The sequence below is a fragment of the Adiantum capillus-veneris genome, chromosome 29 (genome assembly GCF_014529385.1).
Source record: "Adiantum capillus-veneris isolate H3 chromosome 29, ASM1452938v2, whole genome shotgun sequence".
NCBI classification, from domain to species: domain Eukaryota; kingdom Viridiplantae; phylum Streptophyta; class Polypodiopsida; order Polypodiales; family Pteridaceae; genus Adiantum; species Adiantum capillus-veneris.
The window spans coordinates 96,687,622-96,710,500 of record NC_140959.1 but is presented as its reverse complement, the minus strand read 5'-3'; the positions used below and the strand labels follow the sequence as shown (position 1 = coordinate 96,710,500).

General features: G+C 46.4%; 1 protein-coding gene across 1 annotated transcript in view; it reads left to right on the top strand.

Annotated features, from left to right (window-relative positions):
• LOC147419631 (DUF21 domain-containing protein At4g14240-like) overlaps positions 1–22,879 on the top strand; it is a 64,915-nt gene that overhangs the window by 19,203 nt on the left and 22,833 nt on the right. Inside the window, exons 3-8 of the mRNA XM_086505665.1 lie at positions 6,161–6,237; positions 6,319–6,402; positions 6,482–6,595; positions 6,699–6,785; positions 6,872–6,943; positions 7,048–7,115. Coding sequence (XP_086361791.1) covers positions 6,161–6,237; positions 6,319–6,402; positions 6,482–6,595; positions 6,699–6,785; positions 6,872–6,943; positions 7,048–7,115 — 502 coding nt within the window. The remainder of the gene's footprint in view (positions 1–6,160; positions 6,238–6,318; positions 6,403–6,481; positions 6,596–6,698; positions 6,786–6,871; positions 6,944–7,047; positions 7,116–22,879) is intronic.

Genomic DNA, 22,879 nt, shown 5'->3' with positions numbered 1-22,879 from the left:
TCATACCAACTGTTCTGGGGCATGCTCCCCGAACGGCGTCTGCTCAGGCTGGGTATGTGGGTATGCCTCTGCTGCTGCATCATGTAGTGTCTGTGTCAGTATAGTAGTAAGCTCCTCCAGAGGTCGCCCTGGCTCCTCTGTGCACAGGCGTCTGTAGATCCCATATATGTATACACAGTCTGTCTCTCGTGTGAAGGTGTAGCGAGTAGGGGCTGTTGCCCGTAGCCTGTGTGCTACACTAAACTGAAAAGAGATGGTCAACGACACAAGAGCATGGTCCACTGCCACACCAACAGGTCTGGGTCCAACTGTGAGATCCTGGATACTAGAGATGAGGCTCGGTTGTGCCATGACATAATCCACTGTGCTGGCTCCATGTCTATGTGGAAAGCATGTAAAACCCCTCGCATCGAGAAATCTCTGTAGGCCATTCAAGATGGCCAATCCATGTCTATCAAGTGTCGTCCATACTCAGTGTGTTCTCCATCCTGTGATAGCCTAGATAGGCCCGTCTCTGCAGCATCCCACTCTCTCAGCATCTCCTCTGAAGTATCATAAAATACTGTCTGATGATGGGCCGTCCTAGCATTGAAATCCCCTAGAATGATGATGTCACCATCTCTAGAGAACTCCCATATGTCATCATCCAAGATAGAGAAGGGGGACTGTCGTCTGGGTGGTGCATAAACTGACGTACTCGGGGGAAAGTAGCAAATAGCAATGTAAAGATATCTATCCGTCTCTGTTCTCAATCTCACCCACATGTACCTAGCTTGCTCATCCCTGCGGGCTATATGTATCAATGGCTGCAACTCCTCTTTGAATAACACTGCCACTCCTCCTGAGCCCCGCCCTCTGTGCTCTGATCGTGTCTCCTGTCTACAGGCTGTCTCCCATCTATAGCCACTAATGTGAGGCATAGATTGCCCCGGGGCCTGATGTGTCTCAGAGTAGAAGACGATGTCTCTTCCCGTAAAACTATCCTCAAAAGCACCCACATCAAGGCGCATAGATCCATTACAATTCCAGGTGGCAACTTTGAGTGTGGTCCCATGGGTCTCGCACCGTCATGTGGAGCGCCGCTCTACAATCACCACCTGGCCATCTCTATAGAAGGCCGTCTTTCCCTTCTCCCTTGCCCCTTGAATCTCTGGCATTACCTCTCTCATATGCGCAAGCTGTGTGAGAGTGAGGTCATCTCCGAGGAATATACCCGTTTTGTTTAGTGTAGGGCGCTTCTTCACGAAGTCCTTCTTTGCCTCCATGGATGGGAAACGGATGATTAAAGCTCTCCCTTTTGAAGTCTCCCCATTGCCTTGTGTCTTCTTCCCTACCCTCCATGCCTTTGTATGAGTGGCCTCACTACCCATCATGTGGAGAAGTTCTTCGACTTCTCCTTCCACATCATCTCGGTCTTTTAGACCGGTTACTCTTATATGCAAGGCTCTAGTTTTCCTTCGCTGCTCTTCTTCTAAAGTCATGTTGATGATTGTAGGAGTGGGGACGGATGCGGTTTCTTTCCCTTTCCCTTTCTTAGCGACTTCTATCCATTTCTCGACCTCATCCGCCTTCTTCTGCGTTTTTGTGATCACATCCATCCACGAAGACGTCTTTACCACCTTCTGTTTCTCCTCCTCTGTGATCATCCGTACCTGCTCCTTGATGACCTTGATCTCCTCTATCACCGAGGGCTGGAATTCCCCTTCTTCTAGTCCACTGCTTACTCTATCTGCAAGCTCTCGCTTGAGGGCTGTGACCTCTTCTCTAAGTGCTTGTGAATCCCCCTTAAGTGTTTGTAGCTCTGCGTGCAAGTCCTCTTTCTCCTTCTTCCATTGTGCGCCTTCATTGAGAAACATTTGAAGAAGGTTGGCCTTCTCTTTCCACCATCCCTCCGTCTCTGCTTTCCATTTGTGTTATCCGCTTGTTTGTAAGCACAAAGGCTGCCTTCGTATGGGGCTTACATACTGGCAAAACGATCATGGCCTCCATTGGCGATGCGGGTATAGCTCGACGCTCTGGCTCGGGCGGGTATATGCACTACCACAGCCCACTGCGGGACACTCAGTCTGCTCTGCCAAATATCCAAAGAGAGCCTTAGTACATGTCCACACACAAGCAGCCTCCCACACCAAGCTCCCCCCTTGCTTGCAATAACCAACCACCCCCTCTGTTATCTGCCTCTTTGTTGAAGCTCCCCTTCTGGTTAAGCTGCCCCCTTGCCTATGTTAAAATAGGCTTTAGTGTACGATCGTTTAACATATGGCTGGACAAAATTCTGTGCGCGTAGCCTTGGAGCCTTGATAGTATCATACGGATTGCTGGGAGCATTTGCTGCGCTATCAGTTGCTCAGCCCCTCACGACGCCATCACTTGCTGTGTGTGTGTGTGTGTGTGTGTGTGAGAGAGAGAGAGAGAGAGAGAGAGAGAGAGAGAAATGAAATGAAATGTTATATTAACGTCTTCAAAAGGCCATAATGACCTATGAGACCCGAAAGTTACAAAGTGGTGGATCTGATACAAAGTCAGAGTAACAAAATAACCTACCAACAGTACAAACAAAGATATATACTATGGGGTCCTAAGCTGGTCGATGTGAGCCAAGCAACAAACTAAGCAAAAAATGGGCGGCTTGTTGGGATAGCTGAATCACAAGAGATCTATCATCGGTCGTTGGCGAATCTCATCAATTTCCTCCATGGTTAGTAGTCTGACCGGGCGTCGTGCATGCCTGGCCAGCGTGCTCCGAATTTTCTGTCGTAGCCTCCGTCGATGCTGTGTAGTGCTTCGCAGTCGCGGGCGCCTGGATTTCCCCAATTCAATTGCTCGGTCAATCAGTGTGCCATGTGTGTGTGTGTGTGAGAGAGAGAGAGAGAGAGAGAGAGAGAGAGAGAGAGAGAGAGAGAGAGAGCGCTTGCCATGTGTGCTGGCTGCATTTGCGCATCTGCAAAGGGACCCACTTCTTGACAAGCTGCCCCCTTTTTGCTTACATGAAGCTAACCCCCTGCTTAAGCAAGGTGGCTGCTACAATTGATTAATCAAAAGCTTAGATTAAAGGGGCAGCGTACGTGAGTGGAAGGAAAATCCACGCGGCAGCAAGACGAGGACCCAGGAGTGACGTGCGAGAGAGAGAGAGAGAGAGAGAGAGAGAGAGAACTTGTTCTACGTGCCCTTCTTCTGCTGCTGGACCAGTTCTACGTGCCCTTCCTCTGCTGCTGCTGCTGCTGTGAGAGAGAGAGAGCTGCTGTTTCAAGCTCCACGCGCTGCTGTGTGGTGCAAGTCTGCGTGCTGCTGTCTCAAGCTCCACGCGCTGCTGAGAGAGAGAGAGAGAGAGAGAGAGAGAGAACTTGTTCTACGTGCCCTTCTTCTGCTGCTGGACCAGTTCTACGTGCCCTTCCTCTGCTGCTGCTGCTGCTGTGAGAGAGAGAGCTGCTGTTTCAAGCTCCACGCGCTGCTGTGTGGTGCAAGTCTGCGTGCTACTGTCTCAAGCTCAGAGAGAGAGAGAGAGAGAGAGAGAGAGAGAGAGAGAGAGAGAGAGAGAGAGAGAGAGAACGAACACAAGTGCTCTGCAAATGATGCTCTCAATACACAATCTGAATGACTAACAAGACTCTAATCATTCTATTTATAGAACTCCGTTGCTATGCCTGGCCTTGTGAGGCTTTCCCAAATTCTAGGCATATGGTGGGGATTTTCCAGATTTGGTTCAGCCGGCTCACCTATACAGGGAGGAGGGGGCGACCCCATTTTGGCATTGTAGCATTTGCAGAGTCTTGTACCCTCTTAAGATAGCAGAGTTTGCCCCGCAGGGTTTGTCCATTCTCTCTCTCTCTCTCTCTCTCTCTCTCTCTCTCTCTCTCTCGTTCCCTTGCCACCATGCCTTCTGCTGCACTTTGACATTGTACAAGAGCCTAGGCTTGACGATGTCTACTGCGTTTTAGCTTCAAGAGGGGGCTGATGTGTCTCCTTAACGTGCTTGTTGTAAAGAACCCTTGTGTACCTGTGTTTTTTCAGTCTGTATTTGATTGAGGAGGATTGCCGATTTTCAGCGTGAAGCTGGACGAGATTTGGACCAAGTTTTGGAGTTGTGAAGGTGATACGAGTGCGACCTCTTTGGATGGGAGGTTGCTTGCAACCTTGATACCTGGTTTGCACATGTCTATGGAGGATTGCTTTGCGACCTTGACTTGTCTTGACGCTAGCACCGTAGAAGAATATTGGAGAGAGTCCTCTTGATGGTGACATTGAAGAAGATGTCTACAAAGACATAGTGGATGATGCTTTGGAGCGGTTGTGAAAGTCTACTCATAGGGAGGAGTTGCAAGGGTTAAGTACTCGAGAGGAAGATTCCGGTGTTGTTGGTGTTTCCACAGGATCAAGAGCTAGATGACGCTAACTACCACGATTGGAAGGTGCTTATGGAGGGGTAATGGAGACCTATGACCTTATCTTGGTGGTGCAAGACAAGATGAGCGGACAAGGGCTCCTACAAAGGAGTCTGTTTCTTCCAAGGAGTTCGAGAAGCTTGTTAGATTAGGGGTATATTTAGAGGAATTTCCCAAAGAAGTCGGATTCGGATTTTGGAGTTCGGTGAGGTGGCTGCTTTTGCACTTGTTCCGGCTATTACACACTTGGTTCACCTACATCTTCATGAGGGACTCGCAAAGACTTGCAAGTGGATACTCTTCACAGATTTATTTCTTAATACCAGGCTCAAGCGGTGGCTCTTACTTCCTTGGTAGAGCTTTTGGACTTATTTAGTCTTAGGAGGATGATGTGGTAGACGAATCAAAGGTTGTACATCTTTGTGATACTCGGGCATAGGACGTGTATGTTGGCTTTTGGTATTATGAGCTGAACTTTGGAGCAGGATGGCTCAACTAGTTCCCGGAGGAGCATGTGATTGATCTCCCAACTTTTCCTATAACATATGTCTGTTGATGACATACCCACGCGGCATGGTGTATAGGTGGAGAAGCTCTTGCCGTGTGGCTGATACAGGTTCCATGGACCTTGCGGAGAGTGATGGCAGTTCCAAGTAACCCCCATGGGTGGAATTGTCTATCTTGGTGCCCTGTGGTATTATAGAGGTGCGCTTGATGTAGTGGTGTAAAGGACTTGCAGCTTCCTTTTTCACTCTTGGAGGCCCCAGATATCTGGTCTTGTTGTGTACCCAGCATTTGAGAGGGGGTATTAAGAGTTCTGGAGGTCATTTGTTGGGTTTTTCCATCTAGATCTTGTGAGTGAGGGCTTCTTTGTGGCTGTGCCCAGCCTTGTGGGGCTTTAGAGTTTGCGTAAAAAGATGACACATGGCAGATCGTATGGACTGGCCTACAATTGTGGAGGTGGTGTTGTAGCATTGTACGGATGTCAGCATTTTACGGAAGCTGCCCACAGGGCGCCAGCTTTTGGTCTTTCAGCTTTTGGGGGCCAATGCTTTTCAAAGCGAGTTTGCTTTTGGCTAGGGGCCTTTAAATAAGTGACAAGGCCAAAGCTTGGCGCTCTACTCAAGATGTTCACCAATCACATCATTCACTCTTTCCGGATCAAACCACAACTTAAACACTATTTACACTACCTAGGCATTGCTTAGCTTCGACTAAAACATTGGCTTGAGATTCGAGAACTAGGTTCAGTAGTCGAGACCGTACGGAGCTAAGCTTGGGACACTCTTTGATCAGGGGCTGCCATTGTTGCTTGATACGTCTCAGATCTAGATGCGAATGGGTTGTAACGCGGGATGTCTGGAAGAGGATCGGGTTTCCTGCTCTCTGATTCTTCCATTGATTGGTTCTGCAAAAAAGAGTGTATGTCCTACGAACTGGCTCATAAAGGTGCGGTACTCGCTTCCCTAGGCTTACAGAATCTACGACTTGTTCTTGTCGTCATAGCCCATGTGCATGTGACAATATAAAAGTCATATCAGATATAGCTAGCTTACAATGTATTCTTTGGAAAAAAAGGTCCACACTGCTTCTCCAACATTAGGTGCATTTGATTGATTAAGCTTGTTTTTAGTGCTAGGTTGAATGGTGGAATAGTGGTTATGTTGGCTTGTTAATGACTACCATAAGTCTATATCTTGTGTGTCGTTTGTCTTTCCTAGATTCTTCCATAGGTATCTTTATGATTAATCTTCTGTTTTTTGGGTTACCATATGCAGCGACCATATTTCCGGTAGTTAAGAAGCAACATCAGCTTTTGGTGACACTTCTCCTATGCAATGCTATTGCAATGGAGGTTAGTAGCTCTTCTTAGTTGTCAGCTTTCAATACCAAAATATTGGAGTATGTTGTCGAGTTCTCGTACTGAATTTCGCAGGCCCTTCCTTTATTCTTGGACAACATTTTCCATCCAGTAGTAGCAATTATTTTGTCAGTTACATTTGTCTTAGCATTTGGTGAGGTATGGATGGAGCTTTTTCCATGTGATGAAAGTTAATTGATGTATGATTCATGTTGTTCATGGTTATTTTTCTTTGCAGATTATTCCGCAGGCTATATGCTCTAGATATGGGCTAGCTATTGGAGCTAATTTAGTTTGGCTGGTCCGGATATTGATGATTATTTGTTTTCCAGTCTCATACCCTGTTGGAAAGGTTTGAGTTTTGTGAATTTAGGAGTGGACCTTATAGTTTTAAAAAAAAAGGAGTAGCTGCTCACGATAGCTACATTCTAAAAGGATCGGCTTTTGATTTTCAGCTATTGGATTTGATATTGGGCCACAATGATGCTGGGTTGTTTCGGAGAGCTCAATTGAAGGCCCTTGTTTCCATCCATGGAAAGGAGGTACGTTTGGTTTTTGGCCTGACTGCCATGATACGTCTTTAAGGATGAGAGTGAACTTCTGAACTTTTAAAGGACTCATATGTTAGGAAGGTAAAGGAGGTGAGCTTACACATGACGAGACCACCATAATAAGTGGTGCGCTTGACTTAACCTTGAAGGCATGTCACACTTTATTTGGTTCTGTTATTGATTGCCTTTCTCCAATGCATTTCTCAGCCTGGTGAATTGATTTCTTGTTCATGTTTATACATTCTGCAAGTAGACTGCTGCAGAGGCAATGACACCCATTGAATCAACTTTTTCGTTGGATGTTGACTCAAAACTAGATTGGTGATCTCTCTTTCTCTCTCTCCTTCCCCCCCCCCCCCCCCCCCCCCCCCCCCCACACACACACACACCCATCGCCCCCTGTCTTCCCATATGTTCCAGAAGATGTCTCAGAATGTTGTTCTGTTTATTTAAAGTTTGGCAGGATTTTACTGTGTTAACATGTTCCGAGTTTATCACCTTAGGAACCATGTTCAGGGTCTAAACCTGATGCCAAAAGATTACTTTAACTAGAGAAAACATCTTGATGTAGTGCAAAGCGAACGCTTTTAAGTTTCTCTTGGCACTAAAGCAATGAGTTTGTCCATAGCACATGAACACCAAAAAAGATGATGTATTACCAAATTATCTGGCAAGAAACTAGGTTAGAGAGGTTGGTTTAGACCATCGAGCATGATGGAACTTTCTTCTTAAGTGGAAGCCAGTACTGCATCCCAAAGCAAATTGAATAATGGGGCACTAGGTTTTGCACTCTAGCAGACAGGGAAGATGTGGGCAGGCAGTGGACTTGCAAAATTGTGAATATGTTTTTCTGTTACTTGTAAGGATTAGGTGGTTGTACTGTTGAAGGTTTGCACCATGTAGATTGCTGAGATGCCTTTTGAGAGGTTCCCCTCTCCTAGTTATCTCATACAGAGCTTTCGTGAAGAGATTGCATGATGCTAGTCTTGCTTGTTGAATGAAGATTTCCTCATAGTGCAATAGAGACAATGGAACCAAAAACATAGTATGTTACAGAACCAAAAACGGAGTACATTGATCATAACCAAGACAATGACAGCATGCTGGACACATTAGAATAAACAAGGTTCATAGGTGCATTGGTTTTCTTGGGGGAGAAAAGTGCCCAAACACACAGACGATTACATTAAATGGCACCAAATATGCTGATATGCAGCAAACAAGAGGCAAGGCCTAGGAGCCACCTTTTAAAGATGTGGGCTCATGCTAGGGTGTATATGTGCACAACCCACATCCAAGGACTAGTGCACATGCAATTGATTTGGAAGGTGAGCCTCTACATTCCCCTCCAACTAATGCAAACAAGAGGCAAGGCCTAGGAGCCACCTTATAAAGATGTGGGCTCTTTGACCTATCCTACGGACAACCGAGTCTCCGCCTCAACAGGACAAGATTCTTCTGATGGCAAAAAGAAGAAGGGCAAGAAACAAAAGAAGAATTCCACCCGCCTGAAATCATCAATAGAGCAGCGTGTAGTGTACTTTAAAGAGGACAAGTGTTACGGTTGTGGAGAACAAGGGCACATTCTTGCAAAGTGTCCCAAGAAAGCACCTAAGGAGCTAGCCGAGGACAAACCAGAAACTCCAAATTGGCAGAGGAGCGTGCAAAGAAAAGGAAAGACAAAGGCAGGATTGATTCCAAATTTTGTGGGGGCGAGCTTAGAGCAAAAGGATGAGAGTACCGAGCTTTGTAGATTGTGGGTCAAAGTACGTGATCAGGAAGTCCAGATATTCTTCGATGGAGGAGCCAAGGCCAGTTCGTTTCATCCGAACTGGCGGCTCAACTTGGAATAATGCCTAAAGAAATGGTACCACGGATGGAGGCGGTTTTAGCGGCACTGGGGTGTGATGTTGCCAGTACACCTGTTGTAGGCAAACTTGGGTTGCAATGCCATGGGTATTTAGGGCATGGAGGCTTTTATAACATGCCTTAGGAGGGGTGTGATGTACTCTTGAGGATCACTTGTACCACATTAACCACGTCGTGGTTGATTATTGGGCAAGAAAGGCCACATTGAAGAATGAGAAAGGCGAAGAAATCATCCTTGATGTAAAATTAAAGGGCAAATCCGTCCCACTTGTAATGGCTTCGGCCATTTCCAAATTAATAAAATCTAGTCTTTTTGTTTACTCGATCTATTTGAAAGAATTAGACGAACATATCAAATCAAATCTATCAGAATTAGAACAAGAACGATAAGAATTTTTACAAGCTCAAGGCGATTGTTTCTCGGAGGGTTTGCTTAGAGAGCTATCTCCTGAGAGACCTGAAGATCATACTATTGATTTGATACCAGACAATTCGCCACCGTACCAGCCACCTTACAAAGCAAGTAAAGCCTAGAATGAGGAAATCATGAACCAAGTAAAGGAACTCGAAAAGGGGCTAATTCAACCGAGTACATCTCATGTTTGTTTACCGGTGCTTCTAGTTTTGAAGAAAGATTGATCTTGGGCAATGTGTATCATGTGCACGACCCTATGTGCATGTGGAAAAGCTAACTCCTATTTCTAGGGTTTAGGACAGCCTAGGAAGTGTTCTGGCACCTTTGTGAGCCTATACGAAGGGCGTGCATGTCCAAGTACTTTAGAGTAGCTTCATACCCTCTGATTGCACATGAGCACAACTAGTGTCTGCTAGGTGTAGGCACTGGAAAGTGTTTCCATACAACACCATTAGTACCAAGCCTAGGTAATAACTACATATAAAGCACCTCTTATTAATAGTTCACCTCTTATTTGTGGGGGTTCAATCCGACATCTCAACCTAGACTTTTGCACCTATATTGGAGACCCTAAGGGTCACCTAGTAAGTAAAGAAAGACCCATGCAAAAGATGATGACGTGGCAGTTTTACGGACGCACCGGATTTTCCGCTGACATGATGACGTGACAATGTACGGATTTCCGCGTTTTGCGATGACTGTTGACGTGGCAGTTGTACGAAATTCCGTGAATTACGTTGGCAGCTTTTTGGCATTGCTTTTGGACCAGAAGCTTTTGAGTTTTGAAGGCTTTTTACTGTAATTGCTTTTCCGGCTAAGGGCCTTTAAATATGAGGTTAGGGCTCATTCTCTGGCATGCTTTTTTGAGAAGGTGCAGAGTCTAGAGTACTGGCTTGTACTAAGTTGATACAATATAAAGAAATACCGAAAGGGGTGCCAAGGTTTGGGGCCAATACTCTCTGGGGTGGAATTCCGCCACTCCGTGTTGCGTGCCATCTCTCTCTCTCTCTCTCTCTCTCTCTCTCTCTCTCTCTGAGTTCAATTGTTATTGAAGTGCTAAAAGTCTTTTTAGTTTGCTCTTTTCTATTGGCACGTGGTGCCCGTCTTGTGCAAGTGGTATCAGAGCATCAGGCGTGTGTTTTTTCTGAAAGTATACCGGTCTTACAAAAGAGCAGACAAAGCTATTGGAATTTTATTTGAGGTATCTTTGGCCTCCGACCCCGGACTTATTAGCCACTTCCACCCTTCATCGCGCATCGGGCGTGCTCACGTCTTCACCGCTCATGTCTTACAGGGCATAAGCCATTAAGATCACTTGCAAGAGAGGGATCCAAGATTTGTTTCGAGCTGTTGTTTTTCTCAGAGGCAGTGCGATGCAGATGTTGACGTCTATAGCTACCAAGCCGCACACTTCCAAGGACTTGGCAAGCTTTCAAGAAAAGTTTGAAAACTGATGTCGAGATTGCTTTTTAAGTTTGAAATCTGTTTGAGAACTTGTTTGGTGATCCTGTTTGGAATTTGTTTGAAATGGATGGTATCTGTTTTGAACTTGTCTTGGTGCCGATTTGAATTGTTTAACTCTGGTTTAAATAATGGTTTCAATGATTGGTGATTTTACTCCCGGGTGGAGTAGTGAGAAATGATGTTTGAGAATGCTTGTTCATACTCATGGCCCAGACCCTTGTGGTTATTTTTGGGGGGAGTATTATTGTTGTGACTCCCGACTTGGACCTGGATGGTTATGCTGGAGGAGTATTAAGAAGTCTGAGCACCTCCAAACGACGCAAGCTGCGGTTTGGGGGGTGTTTGTGTTAGGTGGAGCGGAAGTGAATGTTGAACTTTGCTCAAGATGAGTGCTCCGAACTGTGCTCAAGGGTTCCTTTTACTTACGGAAGGGAGAGCCTTCCGTTCCTTTAATGAGAGAGTGCAATGGACACGAACAAAGTGGATAAACACTGTGAATGAAGGTACTGAGACTGAGAGATAGAGAGAGAAGAATACGACACCAGACAAGTTGTCAAACCCTCCTCCGAAGGCCCCACTCTCTATGGCGAGAGTGGTCTACTATTGATTGCACAAATCTCTACAATGCTTGGACTTGCCGATGATGCCGACAACGATGAGGACGACAACAAGACGGGCTGAAATCTGAAAACTCTAAGGGCTGAAATCTTCAATCTTTATCTCCTGAATTATGACTCTATGTCGGTGACGATGGCGATGACGACAATGCAACGACGACGCGCTGAAAACGCAGATGCTGAAATCTGCGTTTTCCTGTATGAATCTGTAAATCTTGCGGAATCTGACCGTGCGGCGAGGAACTGTTGCGGGAAGGTGAGATCTGCGAGGTTCGGGGTTCTATTGTGGAATCTGACTGCTGAAAACTGAAAACGCTGATGCTTGTGAGGGTTCCGTCGCGAAGATCTGCAAAAAATGCTGAAGTGCCTTGTAGATGCAAAAACGCTAGGGCTGAAAATGGTCAGGCTCTGGAGAATCTGCTAACGGTGGGGTTTTTGCTTGGCCTGCTACTATCGCCAGGAATCTGCAAGAGCAAAAACGCTGGCTGATCTGGTAAAAAAACGCTAGCCTTCTGCTGTGATGCAAAAACGCTAGGCCTCTTGGGGGTTCTGCTGAGAAGTTGCCTGTTGAGCGAGTGCTCATGCTGTCTCTTCTGCCAGAAAGTGCTAGCGCTAGGTTTGCTTATATACAAACTCAGCAAAATTGCCCTACCTACTTTCCAACAAAAGTCACTTAAAAATAATAAGTGAAAAATGTCAAAAATAGGGAAAATAGGTCTATGCACTGTAATGCTACTGATGGGTTCTGACTGTAATCTGATGATCATGCTGTGTGCAGCCGGAGGATATGCATCTAATGTAAGTGTCTAGACATGCACGGTCTGCGAACAGACTCACAAAAGTGGCCAGATCACTTTCTATTCTAGACTGACTTGACTGAACTGAACCCTAGTCATGCTGTAACTTGTCCACGGACACATAGGGTTGGATGTGTCACGTGACATCCCCTCCTTTTCAAAGTGAGGTACTGGTACCGAACTGTATGGCGTCGAGGGAGAAAATAGCATCCGGAATCTTGGAAAGGACTCTTCGCCGGCCCACTCTGATGTGTGGGTCGTGCGATACTTGAACTTCATAAAGGTCTGCAACGCTTGCTTCTTTGGGCCGTGCCGAAAGCGACAAAATCATCTGTAGCTCCTTCAATGCTTCAACTTTGTCTATGGACGTAGGTCCACCTTCTTCAACAATCACCATGGCTGAAAATTCCTGAAACCACTTCCAACACAAAAACATGAACATACCTATTCCATGTAAAGTGACTGGAAAAAATCTCGTCTTCCTAAAAGAATGTGCATGCAATGTAGATGAACAAATAGACGGAGTGCCAAACCGTGCACCACGCACACGCAAACAATGAGATCGAATCTTGTCTTGCTGATCTAAATCAATCAACTGTGGCAATTCACAACGGAAGTACCCATGCTTGGTGCTCATACTTTCGTGTGCTCTTTCTACAACTGTGTCGTGCCAAGGAAGAGACATGGAATGTGACTTCCTTGAATGCAAACATTTCATCTTTTCATGAATCATCCGCATACATCCGTGTTCATTCATGAGTGAAACGTGCTCAATGTAGAATATGTCATGGCTAAGAAAAGGGATCACATAAAGACGTTGACTAAAATACAGGAATCGATCACTAATGAAACACTCGAATAATGCGTGCTGACAAATCATTCGAGCACATAATACTTCATGTAATGGTTCTTTGGACCTAGGCTCGAGAGCCAAGATCGGTTCGTCGTGTTTGATCAAATCTGCGGGGGGGGGGGGGGGGGGTGCTGTGGACCTCGACTCGAAAGCCAAGATCGATTCTTTGTGATTGATCGACTCTACAACGAGGTTAGCTTCGCTAGAAAAGCCATCAACTAAACCGTCATCCTGGTGAACAATCACGTCTTGGTCATACAAATCATCATTTTGTGAGAAATCACATCGTGATCATCATGCAAATCATCATGCTTGTGAGAAATCACATCTTGATCATGCAAATCATCATGCTTGTTATCATGCTTATCATTATCATTCAAATCATAATGCTTATCATCATGCAAATCTTCATGTGTGTCATGCTTTGGAGAAGAAGAGACTGATAGAGTCTCCTTCTCCTGATTCTGTTCAAACTGCGCCTGCACAATTGAAAAGAGTCGCAAGAACTCTTTCATGTGTTGGTCGCTCTTCTCTTTTCTTGCTTTGTTTTCGCGATCAAATTCTGCTTCTCTTGCTTTGTCTTCCAAGCGAGCTTGCTCGTACTTACGCTCGATGGATGCCAATCTTTCTTCGCGTTCACATGCTATGATTGCCATTCGTTCTTCGTATTTCCGTTCTATGGCTGCCATTTTTTTGTCGCTTTCTAGCTTACTGTCCATCATCATCTTGCCAAAAAGCCTCCATAGGATCTAGTGCAATCTTTGGCGTAGATGGGGAAGGGTCGGAAAAACCTCCTGGTGGGGAAAATTCTTCTTCGCCTCTCTCATGCTCACCACCTCCAAGAAAAATATCCATTCCACTTCGAGTGATGACCATCCATAGAAGTCGTGGGTTCTTGTGGTCTTGGGTTCTTAAGTTCACGAGGAACTTGGGTTCTTGTGGGCCTTGGGTTCTTAAGTTCACAAGGAACTTGGGTTCTTGCGGGTCTTGGGTTCTTGGGTTCTTGAGGTTCTTCTTTCGCTTTCAATTTGTGTTAGAGAAGGATCTTCTCTTCACCCGAGTTCTGCTCTTTTCTGCGGGCACACCCTTTGGCGGCCTTGCGCTCACACCAAGGTTGCTTTCTCCCACCTCACGTCGATTGGCCGGCCGCAAGGTGCACGGTCCGCTCTCAATGAGTGAAAAGAGGCACAAGGGGAGGCTGGACAAGCCCTTCTTTCTTGGGTTTCCTGTCACTCTTCAAAAACACGATTAGGAATCGACACGCCCAATTGGAACTTGGGTTCGTGCGACCGCAATGTTAGGTGCAGCGGAATGATTGTTTGCGCTTTGCTCAAGATGAGTGCTCCAAACTATGCTCAAGGTTCCTTTTAGTTCTTATGGAAGGGAGAGCCTTCCGTTCTTAATGGAAATGCTATGATCACTTCTTAATCGGGGAAACTTCTGCAACCAATGGGGCTGAATCTGCTACCTCCTGTGTATGCTGAAAACGCTGAGTATTTTGCTGCAAAACAGGCTGAAAATGAAAACGCTAGACTGATCTGCTACAGATGGGCTGCAAAGCAAAAACACTGATGCTCTTCTGCTGTCAAGGGCTGAATACCAAAAACGTTGATGCTTTCTGCTACCAAGGGCTGAATATGAAAAACGCTACTGCTTCTGCTGCTAGCCAAAAACGCTAGGCTGATCTGGGCCTGAAATCCAAAAACGCTGAAGTGCCTGATTTGGAAAACGCTAGCAAAGCTGGGATTGCCGGCGATGATGGGGATTTGCAGTCGCTAGGTAATGCTGGTGAGGCTGGCGATCAAGCAATGCTGGAAAACGCCAGGTCTAAGGGTAGGCGAGGATGGGAAATCCAAAAACGCCAAGGGGTCTTGATGGGTTCTGCTGAGAAGACGTTACGCCTGTTGAGCGGGGAGCTCTTGCTGCCTCTTCTGTATTAACTTAGCAAAATTGCCCTACCTACTTTTGTTGGAAAGTCACTTAAAAATAATAAGTGAAAATACCAAAAATAGGGAAAATAGGCTAAATGCACCTGGAAAATTCCCCTGACTGAATCTGATGGATTCTGAAGGGAATACTGATGATCATGCTGTGTGCAACCAGAGGATATGCATCTACACTCAGTGACTGGGCATGCACGGTCTACGAATAGACTCACAAAAAGTGCTAGATCACTTCTAAATCTAGACTGACTGGACTGACTGAACCCTGCTGTGGTGTAGCTTGTCCACGGACACATAGGGTTGGGATGTGTCACGTGACATCCCCTCCTTTTCAAAGTGAGGTACTGATACTGAACTGTATGGCGTAGAGGGAGATCGCCAATAGCATCCGGAATCTTGGAAGGGACTCTTCGCCGGCCCACTCTGATGTGTGGGTCGTGCGGTACTTGAACTTCATAAAGGTCTGCAACGCTTGCTTCTTTGGGCCGCGCCGAAAGCGACACAAAGTCTTCTGTGGCTCCTTCGATGCTTCAACTTCGTCTAGAGTCGTGCTTCTTTCTTCTTCAAGAATCTCCATGGCTGAAAATTCCTGAAACCATTTCCAACGCAAAAACATGAACATACCCATTCCATGTAAAGTGAATGGAAAAAATCTTGTCTTCCTCAAAGACTGTGCATGCAATGTAGATGAACAAAGAGACGGAGTGCCAAACCGTTCACCACACACACGCAAACAATGAGATCGAATCATGTCTTGCTGATCTAAAGTAATCAACTGTGGCAATTCACAACGGAAACGCCCATGCTGGGTGCTCATACTTTCATGTGCTCTTTCTGTGTCATGCCAAGGAAGAGACATAGAATGTGACTTCCTTACATACATACTTTTCAGCTTTTCATGAAAAATCCGCATACATTCGTGCTCATCCATGAGAGAAACGTGCTCAACATACAATATGTCATGCCTAGGAAAAGGGATCACATAACGATGCTGACTAAAATACAGGAAACCTTCACGAATGAAACACTCGAACAATGCGTGCGTATCAATCATGCGAACACATAATACTTCCTGTGAGGGTTCTTTGGACCAAGGCTCGAGAGCCAAGATCGGTTCTTCCTGAATGATCGAATCGTCCTGTGGGGGTTCTTTGGACCTCGACTCGAAAGCCAAGATCGATTCTTCGTGATTGATCGAATCTACAACGAGGTTAGCTTCGCTAGAAAAATCATCAACTAACACATCATCCTGTGAACAGTCACATCATCTTCATGCATCTCATCATGCTTGTGAGAAATCACATCTTGATCATGCAAATCATCATGCTTGTCTTTATCATCCAAATCATCATGCAAATCATTGTCAATCAAATCATCATCATGCTTCACACAATCGTGCAAATCCTGTGTGTCATGCGGTGGAGAAAAAGAGACTCAGAGAGTCTCCTTATCCCGAATCCTTTCAATCTTGTCCTGCATATTAGCAATGAGAGATGGAGAATGAGCAATGTCCTCTCCATGAAAGACAGTAGGAGAATCACTTTTGGCATTGAGAGTTAAAGTGTTAGCCTCAAAATCAATGAGAGCGTTAGTCTCACGAAACCATCGAATGCCCAAAATCATCACACATCTTGAGAGAGGAGAAACAACAAATCTTCTAGTGAAGGCAGTCTGTTGAATTGCAAACAACACATCAAGGCACTCCTCCGTGATGAGAGCGTCCATACCGGGACAAAAGCCAGAGGCCTCGATAGGAGATCTTGGACTAACTTCAAGGCGGGCTCTCTCAACAAGAGAGGAACTAATCACATCATGCATACTACCTGGGTTAAACAATATGACAAAACGGTGCCCCGACGTACGACCATAACATTTAATGAGAGATTCATCAATGGGAGGGTCCTGAGAAACTTGGGGCACACTCGTGCTATCATTCATTGCATTGACAGAGGAAGTGGGTGTTGTGGGTTCTTTAGATTCATTTGATTCAAGCTTAGGACATGTTCTTTTTATGTAACCCTTAATGTGACAATGAAAACAACGACCTTCCTTAGAATAAGTGCTTTGTTCTTCCGACATGATGTATCCTCCTACAATTCCTTGTGCTACATTTTCATCTGGAGTAAGCTTAGGTTTAGCAATTGTGTTAGCCTTACCCTTAGATTCATTGGAAGAATTCTTTGTCGAGAGACTGTTGGAAGATTGGTTAGAAGAGTTATCATTCTTACCGTTCTTACTGTTCTGAGGGTTCTGAGAAGTCTGCGAGGTACTTGTGGAAGTCTTGTTCTCCTTAGGCTTTCCCTTGTTGTGCTTTATCTCCTGTGCGAGAGCAATCGCTACCGCCTTGTTGAGATCAATTGGATCGAGTATCTCGACATCGTACTTGATATACTCGTCCAATCCAAAGAGAAAAGCCTCTTTGTGCTCATTATCCGATTTTCGTAATTGAGTGCCTAGCTGCAAAACACGATTAGAAAAAGACATAACTGGCATACCATTTTGCTTGAGAGCGCGCCAATTGTCCTTCAATCGTGCGAGGTACTGAGGTTGCATAAACCGCGCCTTGAGCTTGTCTTGGAAATCAGCCCAACTAAAAGAGAGGGGCGTGAAATCGTCGGCTGCCTCTAGGTGCGCGGCTAGCTGTGCCTCTTGCCATGCGTGGTACCAATTGATGGCATCACCGGCAAGGTACATAGCTGCCGTCAAAACTTTGCTATTTCCTGTCTTTTTAGTTGTCGCAAAATAAGCATTAAATTGATGCAACCAAGAATGAATAACCGTAGCATCCATCTTACCGTCATACTTACTGAAGGTCAACTTCTCTGTGACTGGATGGTTGGTTGGAATCCACGTCGTGGCTTGCGCCACTTGATGAACTCCCACGATCTTTGGGTGGTTCGGTCTTCGAGGCTAGGACTTGGGCAAGCAATTCTTGAGTGCGTAGCTCTCTTCGAGCTTCACGCTCGGCCTCCAAGGCCGCGACTCGTGTTGCCGCTTCCTCCTTCCTTAGTTCTTTTCTTTCTTTTCTTGCGTCGCGCTCGCGTTCTAAAGCAAGGCGCTTGTCTTCGTGTTGTGTGGCATGTCTGGCGTTTCTTTCGTCGCGCTCGCGGTCTTTGGCTTCTTGGTCTGCGGCAATTCTTGCAATTCTGTCGTTGCGCTCACGGTCCCTAGCTTCTTGTTGTTCTGCTTTGCTGGCGAGTTGTGCCAATGCAACTCGATTCGTTTCTTGTTGTTGTGCCATCATGTCCAACATCGACTTGACCATCATCTCCATAGGAGTGAGTGCAACTCGTGGCGTAGTTGGCGAAGGGGGAGGGTCGAAAAAGTCTCCTGGTGGGGAAATATCTTCGCCGCTTCTCTCATGCTCATCACCTGTATGCGAAGTATCCATCCCGCTTCGGGTGACGACCATGCGCTATGATCTTTGGTTCTTAGTTCACGAGGAACTTGGGTTCTTGAGGGTCTTGGTGCTTGGGTTCTTGGGTTCTTGAGTATCTTGAGGTTCTTGAGGTTTTCTTTCGTTTGCAAATCGCGTTGAGAAGGATCTTCTCTTCACCCGAGTTCTACTCTTTTCTGCGGGCGCACCCCCTTGGCGGCCTTGCGCTCACACCAAGGTTGCTTTTTCCCACCTCATGTCGATTGGCCGGCCGCTAAGTGCACAGTCCGCTCTTAATGAGTGAAAAGAGACACAAGGGGAGGCTGGACAAGCCCTTCTTTCTTGGGATTCCTCTCACTCTTTAACAAAACACGATTAGGAATCGACACGCCCAAGTAAACTTGGGTTCGTGCGACCTCAACAAGCAAAAAAATTCTTGTGGTTCTTTTGGTTTTTTCCTTGAGTGATACAGAACACTGCCAAAGCTCTGATACCAATGTTAGGTGCAGCGGAATGATTGTTTGCGCTTTGCTCAAGATGAGTGCTCCAAACTGTGCTCAAGGCGGCCATCTCGTGAGGGCGTGAAAAGAGCCAAGCGTTCAATTCAATTGGACAGAGTTTTGGAGTCTGCCAACGAACGGATAGGATCTCAAACGAATGCGCAAATCGGCTGCCAAATACACCAAACCGTTTTACATAAAGCTTTGGAATCCACCTCATCTTAGGCCCTGCGACACTGCAAAGGCAAGGGAGCCGCTTGGGTTTGTGGCATTTGGCCTAACGCCGTTAACTGGTGTGAGAACCGTCTCTTGTACAATAAGCAGTCCAGTAAGCAAGTAAGCATGCGAGGGCACATAGCTTAGCACATGTGGCAGATGAGTTGCACAAGAGTCCAAATTGCCATCCCAGTCAGCATGGCTTTTCCACACTTTATGGAGCCACTCTTGACCTTCGGAGAGTTGCCTCTTGACCCTTGGGAAAAGGCACTTGTGACCCTTGAGAGGTGCATCTAGCCACTAGCAACTACTATATAAGTAGCTAGCTTCTTGTACACATCCCCAACCCAACTATCATTGTATGCATCTTGTTAGTTTATCATGTTTTGAGTCTACACTCTCTCTCTCTCTCTCTCTCTCTCTCTCTCTCTCTCTCTCTCTCTCTCCCTCTATTTACTAGAGTGATTATCAATGTTGTCAAGATGAATACTAGTCTTGTCGATCCACCCTAGCCCAACAACCCTGAGAGAGCACTGGCCCCAAACATTGGCGCCCCTTTCGGTATTTCTTTATATTGCTCGAATTGAGTACAATGCCGTAGTCTGTTCCTCGGTTGCATCTCTTTGAATGCTTCGTGGAACTCAATATTTGGTTGACTCGTCGATCTACCACATCATCAAGATTATCTTCAGTGTACACCCGTGGGACAGGTGTTTTCTTCAATGCAGACTTCAAAGGTGAGTCGATGGCTGTACGCCACTTGTTATGCACTTCGTCCATTGGATGTTTGGTAAAAAATTTTGCATACTAAGGATCCTTCAAAAATTGGAGTATCTGCTTAGCACAGTGTCACGTGACACATCTAACCTATGTGCACGTGGACAAGCTACTTCATGACATGGGTTCAATTCAGTTAGATTAGGAAGTGTTCTGGTACTTTTGTGAGTGTTCAGAGACCGTGCATGTCCAGACACTTAGAGTAGATGCATATCCTCTGGTTGCACACAGCATGATCATCAGATTACAGATAGAACCCATCAGGAGCATTTTTACAGTGCATAGACCTATTTTTGCTATTTTAGCCAATTTTTACTTATTATTTTTAAGTGACTTTTGTTGGGAACTGGGTAGGTCAATTTGACTTGGCAAGTATATAAGAAACCCTAGTGCTAGTACTTTCTGGCGGAAGAGGTAGCAAGAACTTCGGTTCAACAGGCAACTTCTCAGCAGGAACCCTCCCAACAGACCTAGCGTTTTTGCACCAGCTGCAAAGCCTAGCGTTTTTGCACCAAGACTAAGATCGGCCAGCGTTTTTGCATTGCAGTAGCTTGGCGACAGCAAGGCCAGCAGATCCCCTAGCGTTGGCAGATTTCCCGCAACAGACAAAATTCAGCCCTAGTGTTTTTGGAGCAGTAGGAAACCTAGCGTTTTGCAGTTCCTCCGCGACGGAATCAACAATAGCACCAGCGTTTTCAGTTTTCAGCAGTTAGATCCCGCAGTACAAGTCCCGAACTTCGCAGATCTCACCTTCCCGCAAGATCCTCGCCGCACGGTCAGATCCACCGAAGCTTGCAGTTTCAGCCCGGAAAACGCAGATTTCAGCATCTGCGTTTTCAGCGCGTCATCGTCGCATCGTCGCCATCGACATCGTCATCGACATAGAGTCAGAATTCAGCAGATAAAGATTTGCAGATTTCAGCCATTAGCGTTTTCAGATTTCAGCCCGTCTCGTCGTCGTCCTCATCGTCGTCAACATCGTCGGCAAGTTCAAAGCATTGTAGAGATTTGTGCAATCAATAGTAGACCGCTCTCACCATAGAGAGTGGGGCCTTCGGAGGAGGTTTTGACAACATTCTGGTGTCGTATTCTTCTCTCTCTATCTCTCAATCTCATGCACCTTCATTCACAATTTGTTTGTGTCCAATGCACTCTCTTCACACTTCAAAACAAAACACGGCTTGGCAGCTAGAGCGCTCCCAAGCAGACAATGACACCCTGTAGGCCCCAAAGACTGTCGCACCATTCGGTATTTCTTTATTCTTATTACACTTTAGAAAAAACCTGTAAACTTCTACAAGCTGTCCCACTTTTATCGGGCTGAATGTCCCTACTCTAACCCGATTTCGGTAGCATAACCACAATAGAAGTCTCCACGGACAAAATCGCAAGTAAACAATGACTTTCCCCGCACTTTAGAGTACTTTACAAAACCTGGCAAGAAATTACAGCACGCTGAAATCTCTGTTTTTGGCCTCTAATTTGCACCAAAATACCTGATTGGTGACTCCCTAGCTTCCCTGAAGCTCTTGCTGTAAGCATCAAAACGGGCCAAAACCCTAAACCTGTAAAAAACTACAGGAAGCTGTAATTCTCTGTTTTGCGCTCCGATTTGCATGTCGATCATTCTTGTAGGTAGCCCTTGAGCTCCCACATCTGTAGGGTCACTTGCCTCTTGAATTAGACGAGATTCCTCGCAGGAAATCTCTTTAAACTATCCCGTACAAGCACCCAAGGCTTCCGCGAGGCTCCCTTGGCGATAACTTGTAGTTTAGATGCGAAGCCCTAAACCTGCAGAAAAACATGCAGGCTGTAATTTTTTGTTTCGCATCATTTTGAGCAGAGCAAACACGTCTACGCATGTCTCAGAGTCTCCCCCACGCAATGGAATAGTTCTCCTGTAAATTGGATGAGGTTTCACGCGAGAAAACTTTCCGTTTCGTATTCGTTTGTGTAGGGTGCAGCGGAATGAATGTTGTGTTTTCTCAAGATTAGTGATCTTTATTGCTCAAGGTTCCTTTTTTTTTTCCCCCGAGAAAAAGATCCTTCTATTAGTTAATGACAACTGCCCATAGGGCTACATCCACCTCTGCAAGAGAGGGCTACAACAAGCATGATGGGGAGACTCTCCCAATGAAAAAACAGCATATATACAATGGGGCTAAATCAAGAGATGGGAGGAGGGAAAAGCCACACAGGTGGACAATAGTGCCATCTGAGCACCCCCTGGACCATGGTGTAGAAAGGCCCAGGGCGCCAGTGTCAAAGGAAAGCCTCGCGGCGCTCCCGCATGCAGTCGGAGCTGCCCTGTAGTCCCTCAAGCTGTCCTCTGAGAGTATGGATCAGCTCAAGCGAAAAGTCACGAACAGTCTCTGCTGGTGGCACAGGGCGAGCCTCAAAGATGCGGAAACAACGGGCCCGCCAGATGAACCAGAGAGCTAGGCCGCTGATGAGCTCCCAACACTCCTCTCTCTCACTGCACCACTCCTGTGGAGTAAGGTCTGTAGCAGGCTGGAGTGTAGGTCGCCCCCCCTGTATCACTATCATCCTGTTGGTGGAAGATAGCTCAAACTGAAGTGCCGGGCCCGTGAGGGTGGACCAAGCCGCTGTGCCCCAAGTGTACTGTCGAGCCGTGGAGGGGGCAGGTATCAGCCGAAGAACTCGTAGCCACACCTGCTGGGCCGAGGGACAGTCCCAAAGACAGTGTCGCTGACTCTCCACCAACTGCTCACAGGCTGCACATGCGGTCGAGAGACCACTATGCACAAGCCAGCTCCCTACTGCTGTGGCTCTGTGTGCAACCAACCACTGGAACAAAGTGACGCGCCTCGGCTGTTTGGAGTCCCACAGCCTCTGCGAAAAAGCTGCCAAGAACTCAACTGTGAGGCCCTCCTCCTGCCAATGACGTGCTGCAGCTGGGCTGGCCTCTCTCTGTGTTGCAAGTATATGACGTCCAAGCCGAACAGTGTACTGAAAGAAAGGTACTCCTGGGCGGTCTGCAGAAGAGAGGGGGTCCCTCCATAGCCACTCACCAGGATCCCACTGTACTCGTGCCAGTGGACAGCACTCCCAAGCCCATAGCCTCCAGTGTCCTGTCTCAAGAGCTGTTGGGTCAGGGTCTATGACGCAAGTCCTCCCACAAATGCCCACAACTCGGATCCTCTGGAAACAGTACTCTGCTACCTGCGGGGCCTCGACTGCAACTCGCTGTAATCGTCCCCCACCCTGAAGCTCGAAGAACAGGGCTGGGACAGTCTC